General features: G+C 33.2%; 1 protein-coding gene across 1 annotated transcript; it reads left to right on the forward strand.

The window, feature by feature from the left end:
• Window positions 1-6,987: 6,987 nt before the first annotated feature.
• LOC131656346 (agamous-like MADS-box protein AGL80) lies at window positions 6,988-7,796 on the forward strand. Its single transcript, XM_058926081.1, has one exon. It carries the CDS (start codon window positions 6,988-6,990, stop codon window positions 7,753-7,755), a length of 768 nt encoding a protein of 255 aa, XP_058782064.1. The 3' UTR covers window positions 7,756-7,796.
• Window positions 7,797-11,152: the final 3,356 nt, after the last annotated feature.

Here is an 11,152-nt window from a genome sequence, read left to right on the forward strand (position 1 = left end):
CAAACCATGTTATAACTTATCGCTTCAACCCATGTGTAATAATCTCCACTTTTCACTACACTCATCTTGAATCTTAAACTGACTTGGGTGTAAGAATGCTAACCTTACAGGTGTACCCAACACCACCGTACCAGAATTCAACACCAACTGTTCGAAATTCCTCTTCAACATATTACATCCTATTCTAATTTAAAAACGAAACAATATATGTGTGGTGTCGTTTTTTTACCTCCATGTTTCACTTGGGAGGACGGCACACCGGACCCTTCACGCGAAATTTGGAAGGAGAGAGGTGCCCTTGTGGGATGAATTTTATTTCAGTTCTTCCTACGATAGCACACGAACTTTTTAATTATCCTACGAGGAGGAAGGAGGAAATATCTCAAATAAACCCTAAGAGTTTTATAGGTGTGGGGATTTCACCTAAACAGATGTTCTGGAGTCCGAGGGGTTGGTTATACATAGGGAAGGTTTTAAGCACCCTACATATCTGTAGTACTCTACGGGAACCTTCTCCGTGTCTATGTGTTTATGTTTGTTGCTTGATTGGGAAAGTTTCTACTTTATGTTAGGAGAGAGAATTGAATGGAATTGAAAGACAGATGAACTGACTATTTTTGTTTTTTTATTAGCTCGCTGAAATTCCTTGTGAATCTCGTGCCTACATATCCCTAATGGGAGTCAAAGCTTTTTGTAGTTCAAGGAACTAATTAAGGAAATGAATTGATTTTGGGTGCCTTGTTTGAACTCAAGGTTAAAGTTTGAATTAAATCTCTGTTTGTAGAAAAGAGACGAGTCGTCATCTTAACAGAGAGATATTTCAATTGTTTTACCACAAACATTTTTTAGTGAATGAAAATGAGGGTTCTTTCATGATAAGAGATAGACCTTACTTGCGTGTGTGCAAGTATGCCAGTATCATCTTATTATGAAAGAACAAATATAATGAAAAATTTTACTTTATGATAAGAGAGGGACCTTACTTGTGTGTGTGCAAGTATGCCAGTATCATCTTATATAAAGTAAAAGATTTCAACCATTAGAGGAAGACAACAGTCTGGACGTGAAGTCAACAGAGCAGACAGTCTTGTATCAATCTAAATGGGAAATGTTTTTATGAAAATGATGTTTGTTATGTTTGAATGTGATATAATAATGGAAAAATCTATTCAAAGAGATGAATCATGTCTCACCTCTGTAAGAAAGATTTAAATTTTCGACTGGCTTGTACAAGGCCCAAGCCTGAGGCTTAAAAGAGTTTTGATTGACCCTAGGAGATGGCTCCACTGGGGATTGACTTTGATTGAAGAAATTTTGTGTTCTGCATGAAGCCCAGAATTGTGGCTGACTTTAGCTGGAGAATGTTTTGTTTTATTTGACTGAAAGATTAATTTGATGTTCTGTACAAAGCCCAGAACTTTGGATGACTCTAGCTAGGGAGACATTATTTTCTGCCTTGTATAAAGCCCAAGTTTGTGGCTAACTTAGTGGGGAAAAGACTCAAAGGTTATGAATCTTTTGACACAGGAAAAGATGTTTATCTGCCATGTACAAAGCCCAAGGTTGTGGCTAAATTTGAAGATTATTTTGAAAGTCCATAACTGAGGTTGACCCTACTGGGGATATTGTTCTGTTGAGGATTTATTGATGGAGGCTAACCCTTTCCAGGGAATTTTTGACTTATGAAGGTGTGAATGATGGAGGCTAACCCTTTCCAGGGAATTTTTGACTTATACTTCTTGTTTAAAGCCCAAGATTAAGGCTGACTTTCTGAGGACATTCTAGATGTGGAATCTTGAATCTACTAAGGAGAAGACTTACTGGAGATTGAAGATATGGGTGACAGAGTCTGTCCATGTCTCTCATTCCAAAAGGTGAACTCAATACTGAGATTGAGACATTCTTAGCTTGTTTAGAGTGTGGTTTGAAGAATAGAAGAATCTCACCAGGGTAAGCTAAAAGGTGACTAAAGACCTGTTCCTATGTTTATAAGAAACCTGATGGGTCTTTGTATACAAGCTCAAGAGAAAGCTGTGAATATGCTTTTAAGAAGCCCGTGGGTCCTTGTATTGTAATCGAGGGTCCTTGTTATAGCACAAGAGAAAGCTATGTTGGCTTTGAACTTAGTTTGGCTCTAAGCAAATGGGTAAGAGGTTTCACCGGGAATAATTCCTCTTGGGAGAATGTACCCTATTTTTGTTCTAAGGCTTTTTTCAAGATATTTCACCAGGAATAATTCATCTTGAGGTTGAACTATAGAAATCTAATTAGGAAAGAGCCTTCACTGAGAAGACATTCTAAATCCTAGGTCATAGTCCTATAATATATATACAGTTTATTTGTCCTAAGGTTTTTCTCAGACAGAGTTCTAAATAATTTATATACAGTCTATCTTTGATAGGAATTTAAATGAAAGCTGTAAATTGAAAGCTGTAAAGCCTAACCTGGATGAAGAGGAAGCCTTTGAAAGATGTATGTACAAAAAAAGGGTTTGGGACTTAAACTCAAGGAGAGGCCCATGTGAAATTGATTTGAAATTGTTTTGAAAACAAATTGAAAGTATGATTGAAAACATAAGAACTGAAGATGGACACTAGGTCACATAGGTATATGAAGAGTTTCACCGAGAATAATGCCCTTCAATACCAGAAGATAGTTTTGAAAACAGATGAGGAGTTTGTTTAAAAAACAGTTTAGAAGATAAAAAGAAAAAGGGATGGGACTTACACTCTTTAATATTCAAGAGGCCCAAAAGATTTATTTACTGTTTATGAAAAATAGTTGGTTGTAAAAGAAATTGAATGTATATAAAAAAAAGGGTTTGGGTCTTACACTCTCTTAGAGGCCCATGAGATATACTATTTATGAAAAACAGTTGAAGAGATGAATGATGAGATGTGGAGAAGAGTTGGGACTTATACTCAAGGAGGCCCAATACATTTAGGTGTTATGAAAAATAGTTTGATTGAAAATGAAATGAGGGATACAAGGTTTTGTTGTTTGAAAACCTTGATCGCCTGTTTAATCAAGTATTAAAAACAATTTTGAAAATGACAACAGTCAACTTAATTAAGGTAAGGACAAATCCTACACTTAATTAAGACCTAAATGGTTAGGGTTTTATCACAAAAATATTTACAAGAGATTAGATTTCAAAAGAAAACTATATTTTAAAGTATTAAAAAAATACTTAAAAACATATGATTTTAAACCTAATTAAAATATATCAAATAAATAATATTTTTGTGATTTTTTTTAATATTCATAAAATACATATATTAAATGAGAAATATGTGAAAAATCAAGTGAAAATGATTTAATTTGATAAGTGAATTAATTGATTAAAGTTGTGAAGAAAATGAAGAAGAAAAGTGGTAAAAAAATAAGGTTTTGGTCTTACCAAGGTTTGAACTCACGCCCTTGTACCCAATGTTCAAAAGCTCCACCAACTGAACCATGCGCGTTATTTGTATAATAAACACAACCAAAACATAATATTTCAAAATGACCTTGGAAATTCAAAATTACGCGCGCACCATAGTCGTCTTCTTCCTCGAGCTCAAGGAAATTTGAATTTCTAACTCTCTGGTTTCTCAACCAAATGGTATGATCTAAACATCAATCTTGCTCGTTTTTGGACGAGGAACATGATTATGGGCTCAAAATTTATTTATTCTAAGTGTATCTAAAGAATTTCAGTATGAACACGAAGAACACATAAACCCTAATTTTAAAATTAAATGATGATGAAGATGAATAAATGAATGATGACAGAGGGTTTTTAATCCTCTAATGATGCTGAACAAACTGGTATCGAGATATATTGAAAAGGGTACTTGAATGAGAGTGTTAGAGTTTGAAATAATACCTCTGAAAATGGAGGTCGATGGCTATGGTGAAGGACTCTCAGCAATGAATTGATGATTGTAAAAGCTTCCTGGTAGCTCAGTGATGCTAACTGAATGCTTATTTCAACTTGAACACTTCAGGATTTCTCTGCTCGATACCTCTTATTTGAGCTTCAAGTGAACATGGAGAATGATGATTCTGCACTTATAGATGTGTTGCAGGCATCTGGATAGCTCCACTACACCCCTAGGAACATGTTGATGTGCTTAGATTTGCTTGACACCCTCTGAATTGTTCTACAGACCTCCAACTGCTTAGGCTCTAAATTGAAAGTGGCTATGGTGTTGCTCCACTTCTAGAAATGTTCCAGGTGCTTGGATCACTTCTAATGAACCTCCTTGAGATGTTAGAAGGCTTACTTTCAAAAGAAAAGCTCTGGTTTGAAGAACTCGATTCTTCTTGCCAAAGAACTTTTGAAAACCATAAGCATGAGGGAGAGAAGGAGAAAGCAACAATTTGATGTTGCTTTGGTGTGATTAATATTGAGGAAGACTCTTATATTTATAGGCAAAGTGATCGGAGTAGTTGAGGGAGTGAGCTTGCTTAGTGAAGTCATTTTAGTTTCTTGGCCATGAAGAAATTTCAAAAATATCCAAAATGAAATGATGAAAATTTGATTCCTCTTGATCCCAAGCCCTGGCCCTCGATTTAATATGATCTTTAGGGATCATTTCTGATGCAGAGAAGCCTCTAATTGGCTTAGGAGAAGATTCCTCGATGATTCATCAATATTCTAATTTGTAATGATTACATAATCACATGGTTTTGAAAATTGGGATATTCTTCAATTTTGACCCAATTATGCATTTGATTCCACATGTTCCCTTTTGATATCTCATGAAAGAATAGGCACCAATTGGTAGCCGCATTGACACAAGATTTGCAAAATTCAACGTTGGACATGACCTAAAATTTCACTTCAAATGCCCTACTTTGATCAATCATATCTCTTAGCCCATGATGAATTTGAAGATGGTTGAACATAATTTGGAAATCCCTTAACATGTACTTCAATTCACTAGTTAAAAGTTTCTTCAAAATCCCTAAGGAAATTGGTGAAAAAGACCCATAAAGTTTGAAGAAAATTAGGTATTTTTGTGAATTTTGCAAAAGATACCAACTTTGAAGCTCCATATCTCTTTAATGGTCGATCTTTTGCAAAAATGTTAGTTGAGACAAAGTTGTTTATTGGATCAAAATCTAAAACTTTGATGTTGGAAGTTATTTTCAGTTTGTACTTGAAATTTTGAGATATTCCGTTCTAAAGTTTTGAAAAAAAACCTTAAAACACCTAGAAAAATTTTCTAAGTATGAAAAGTCAAACTTTGACTTTTTGATTCTTGATTGATTTTCTTGGTAAAATGACTTCAATAACCATATATTGATGATTTTAATCTTCAAAAGTCCATGGTTGACCAAAAATCCAAAAAGTCAAAGGTGATATTGTACAGTTGACTTTTTCAGGTGAATTGTGATTTTGGAGATTTCAGGTGAATCAAGCTATCCTCATCAAATGAATGATATGAGTGGATCATAATGAAGTAATAGAGGACCTTAAGCCATGGTTTGAGTTATGGAACCATGTCTTGATTAAAAGTCAACTGTTTAGGTGAATTAGGTTAAAAAACCCTAATTGTGGGCCAGGTGAAATTAATGACTGTGACTCCTGAATTGAAGTACAATTTCCATTAGATATTTACATAGGGATCATTTGAAGATGATTAGGCCCTTTGAATAATTCCCTGGAGCTTTTCAGGGTTTCCCAAATGTGGGCCCTGATTTCAGTCCCTGATAGGCTCAAAACCCTAGTTTGGTGACCTGAGCAAGTCTGAGTCATGATGCCTGATGTTTGAACATCATAGGTGGATGGATGAATCACCCTGAGTCCTATGATTTTTTTGAAAATTATTTTCTCACTGATTGATCCTTTGTCCGAACTTCTTGTCCTTTGAAAACCCTAGTCTGAGTACTTGGTGAACAAGTGACTGCTCTGGGTATTTGTCTTGAGTTGATGAAATAACTGGAGATATGACATCTCAGGGGGGTCAAAAATTAGGGTATGACAATATTAATGGTAAATATATTTATTATATTTTATTACAAGAAAAAAGGTTTTTAGATATGATATAAAAGTTTTAATTTGTATAATTGAAATTATCTTATAAAAGTTTTTAGTGTAAAGAAAACATTTAGGGTATGTTTGGATTGATGGAATATAGTGAAATGGAAAGGAACAAAATGGTATAAATTTAAGTTTCATTGTTTGGATTGATTAAAAACGGATGGAATGGAGCGGAACCGAATGGAGTGCATTCCATTCCATTTCTTCACTTTCCATAATTTTTTATCCCCTCCAATTCGGAAGATGTGACAAAATCTCTCTATCCCATCACGAAATACTCCAATAATAGAATTCCATCTTTATTCCATTCTGCTCTGCTCTGTTTTGCTCCATTCCGCTCCATTTCATTCCGCTGTGTTTGTTTTATAATATCCAAACACAGCCTTAGGCATACATTTAACTACTAAATACATTGGTAATATTTGTAAATTTAATTTAATAATAACTTTTATACAAGACGTTATGGTGTGTTTTAATTGAATATATAAAAAATTCCACTGATACAATCAAACAATTTCACACAAAATAACTTTTACTGATATACTATATTATAAATTTATGTTATTAATAAATAATAGCAAAATAAAATCCTTTTAGAATATCTATGTGCATGAATCTATGTAAAATAAAATCCTTTCGTGATATATCCTTGTAAAATAGAAAAAAGTTATTTTTAGATATTATATAAAGTTTTAAATATTGTAAAATGTTAAAAATTTAATGCTATAAAAGATTTGATTTTATATATCTACATTGATGGAATGAAAATAAAGAGGCATTTTACCGCAAAATAAAAGACGCCAGTTGGAATAATATTCACACGTACATCAAACCGTGTACGTATATCGAATTTGGTCTATATATACAACACATTGTTCACAAGAAGAAAAATCACAGGCATCAATTTTTCTTCTTTTTCCCTATCAATTTCATCTTCCCTTATTCTAGTCAAAACTATGACTAGAAAAAAGGTGAAGCTTGCTTTCATTGAGAATGATACCTCAAGGAAAACAACATATAATAAAAGGAAGAAGAGTTTATTAAAGAAGGTTGATGAGCTAACAACTCTTTGCGGAATCGACGCGTGTGCTATAATTTATAGCCCATATGATCCTCAACCTGAGATTTGGCCATCGCCGTGGGGAGTTCAAAAGGTGCTTTCAAAATTCAGGGCAATGCCTGAATTAGAACAAAGCAAAAAGATGGTCAATCAGGAGAGTTTTCTGAAACAAAGTATTTTGAAGGCTAAAGAGCAAGTTAAGAAGCAACAAAAAGACAATAAAGAGAAACAAACAACCATGCTAATGTTTCAATGTCTTAATGCTGGGATGATTGTGCAGAACAATATGTCGGCGGGTGATCTGAATGAGCTTGCTTGGATGATTGATCAAAATCTGAAGGAGATTGGTAAAAGGATAGAACCAGGTGAGAACCAAATCAATATTCATCAAAATCAAAGTGGAAGTCAAATTATGACGGCTCAAAGCCATGCCCTACTCCAAATGGCACCGCCGTTACCACCGCAGCCGCCACCAAACACATTTAATAATGATGAAATTGCAGTGATGGGTCATGGTCAAGTTGGGATGGCTATGAACAATAATGACATCATTCAAAGGAAGTTGTTTCTGGACATGATGATGAATGGTGGTGGAAATGAAAAAATTCCATTTGGTTATGATGCCAATATTCAGAGTGGGTTTTGGCCTAATCGATTATCTTGAATCAAATCGTGTGATTGTGGACTTGTTGTTTCATATCCTTTGAGGTGGATATGGTGAATTTAGTCCAAATTTCTAATTCTATGATGATTTATATTTTTGTTGTTTTTTCTGTGTATTTGAAGATACATGCGTTGGTCATTATGATGTATTGTCACATGTTTTATGTATTATTGTTTGATTGAATAAATAGTCTATTGTGTTTTTTCAATACTTTTGTATTATCATTAGTCTTACGCAAGGTTAAACATTGTCATTGTTACAAAAAGGATTTTGAGATTTTAGTCAGTACAGGTGAGTAATAGTATTGATATCGACACTTCTCAACATCGTTTGTGGCAATAATTTTTGCGCTAAAAGGTCTATTTTTAAAACCTTAGTCTTGACTACTATTAACAATTACATTTATCTATAATTGTTAAAAGTTGCTCAATTTGACAAATTCATATTATGAAACCACAAGTGAAAGGTTTGTGAAAATTGAGTGCAAGTTTTGAAATACGATTAAGAAAAATGGAAAAAAATTGCTTTCATTTCATGCTATTTTAGATCATGGTATTACATGTGGATTGGTTTATTGTGAAATGGAAATAACAACTAGATAAAGAAGGAATTAAAACCAATGATTTTTCACAATCAATTAGAGTCCCTCTATTATTATTTTAAGGGGGAAAAGGGAGAGGTAAGGATTGGAAATGATCCCCTAACTTTATGGTGGCAACTACATTATACCTTCAACAATTATACTTTATTGGATCAATATAAGTATATATTTCATGGCACATGATTCAGATTGTATATTTTATTTTAAAAAATAGAACAAATTAAAGTGTTTAAATATAGAACTAAAAAAACCATTACGTTGTGTTCTTTCAACTTCTTATCACAATGGAACTTAGTCGTCTTCATCATCATCATCGTTAATGTGTCTTTGATTGTCATCACCCTCACCGTTGAGCATCATTATCACCGTGTCTTTGATTGTCATCATCCTCACCATTGAGCATCATTATCACCGATTGTCTTCTTTATTTTTCAATTTCGTTGTCGCCATCATCATCGAATTTCACTGTTGCCACATCTTTAATCATCGTCACTGCTAAGTTTTCTATATGTATTCGTTATCGTAGTAGTAAAATCACCAGCCAATATGCAAAAAAAGAGTTTAGGCATCACCGTATTTACCAACATTTATTAATAAAAAGCGTTGCTAAAACACATACGAGAATATGAAAAAAATGAGTCTAGGCATCACCGTATTTACCAACATTTATTAATAAAAAGCTTTGCTAAAACACACGCGAGAACATTAGAAAGCGCTTTAAAAATAAGCGTTAGCTAAGGTATCCACATTGCCAACGCTTTATTGTATAAGCGTTGTTGTATGTTTACCAAAAAACCTATAAATTTAAAAATTATTTATATTTAGACAACACTTTTATCTGTATTATCATACACATTAGAATTAAACTAATTATTAATTTAGGAAACATGTAACTAGTGGAGATCAAACCCCTATTAATATGTGAATGAACCAAATTCTTTATCATCCAAACTAATGTACTTTTTTACTTCTTCACTCATATTTAATATTTAATATCACACTTAATTATAAAAACAAAAATATTCACAATATAATTTACAAAAAAAATGCTGCATGTTATTTTGCTCAAGAAGACATGATACTTTATCATCCAAGCTAATTCATTTTGGCTAACATTTTTTATTTCCATTTCAACTCCATTATTTCTCTTATTTTTCTCTCATTCTTTTCATTCTCTTTAAGATATCTCATTTCTAGCTTGTCTTTGATTTTTTGGGTTTTATCTCTCTTTAAGATTTCTCATTTCTAGCTTGTTTTTCATTCATATCATATTATGCATACTTGTGGTGTCTTAGGACCCAAATTGTTTTTTTAAGCCCCTCCTATCGGGTTGAGATGAAGATTTCAATCTTCACCTCCTTGGATAGAAGAAACCTAAATAAGGTAGCTGTCATACCCCAAATTTTGACTATAAGATCTCACTTCATTTTCATTGAATCTAAAGAATTATGACCATCATTATCATCATTCATCTCATAAAAAACTCATTCATGCATCATTTGCTAACCTCAAATATACAAAAAAACGTGTTTGCTTGTTCCACAAGATAGGTGTTATTGATCAAAGAGCTTAGGAAAATTAGGGTTTTGTGGCTCACAAAGGGGCTCAAGCTTTATCATATGCTCAACTGATTCCCTCATCAATATGCAAGCTCAAGAGTGTTTAAAATCAAGAGCACCAACTTTTAAATTCATTAGGTACACAAATTAGTGTTTTGACCTAATTTTTGGGGAAGTTAACTGTTACTCAAAGCATGATCTTATGGCTCAACATGATTTAAGGACCTCAAGTACTTCATTATAGCCCACTTATATCATTCATTTGGCTAGAAGAACTTGATTCAATTGGTATTGGAAATATTGCAATTCACTTGGCAAGAAGTCAATTATTCAAGATTTACCTTTGAGTTTTGGAATTTTGGTCAAATATGGACTTCTAAGGTCGAGGATCATGAAAATATGATTATTGAAGTCATTTGATCAAGTTTAATCAAGAAAATAATCAAAAGTTTCAAAAGGCAAAATTAGGGTTTATGGAAATTTTCTAAGTTATGAAAATTTTGCATGTTCAAGTACTCAACTTTGAAGACTTGTAACTTCTTCATCAAGCCACCATTTATCATGCTCCAATGATCAAGTTGATGAGAACATTTCATATAACAACTTTTTCTTAGAGGATGGATTCCCAAAAGGTGCAAGGATTTTGAGTTATGGAGTCATAAAGATGATGTCTCAAAAGAAAACACTTGGAGAAAATTTCAAGACAGTTGTGATCCCTAAAAGTTCTTTTTGAAGCCATTTTCCATAATGATCCCTTTTGATTCAATAAAAACTCCAAACATGAAAGTTGTAGAGGATGTCTTAGGCTTTCTATTAAGTATGAGAACACATTTATAGCATGCTTGAGTTGTGAGTTTCGAAGAGATGAAGTTAAAGTTCAAATATCAAGTTATAGGTCATTTTCATGAAGTGTTGTTGGAGCTAAAACACTCAAACCCACCAAATCCTTGATTACACACCATATTTCTTGCAAATCCTTCATTAATCAGAAGATTACACGAATTTATGAAGCATTATTCAATTGTTTAAGCCTTTTTCATGAGATCATTCCATTTTTGGCATAAAGATGGAACTTCCACTTTGATAAAGAGGCTTTAATCATAAATTCAAATTGTATGGAGCTTTGTGATTGTTTCTTCTGCACAAGCCACATTTCCTGATAAAAAATAACATCTCAAAAGCTTCTCAACCCCCTTCACCACTTGTACTATAGCTTGAGACCACAAAAATCATGAAA

The sequence above is a fragment of the Vicia villosa genome, linkage group LG3 (genome assembly GCF_029867415.1).
Source record: "Vicia villosa cultivar HV-30 ecotype Madison, WI linkage group LG3, Vvil1.0, whole genome shotgun sequence".
In the NCBI taxonomy this organism is placed as follows: domain Eukaryota; kingdom Viridiplantae; phylum Streptophyta; class Magnoliopsida; order Fabales; family Fabaceae; genus Vicia; species Vicia villosa.

Bases quoted from the DNA above. Each gene is read 5' to 3' on its own strand.
- LOC131656346 (XM_058926081.1), top strand. From the start codon at position 6,988: ATGACTAGAAAAAAGGTGAAGCTTGCTTTCATTGAGAATGATACCTCA.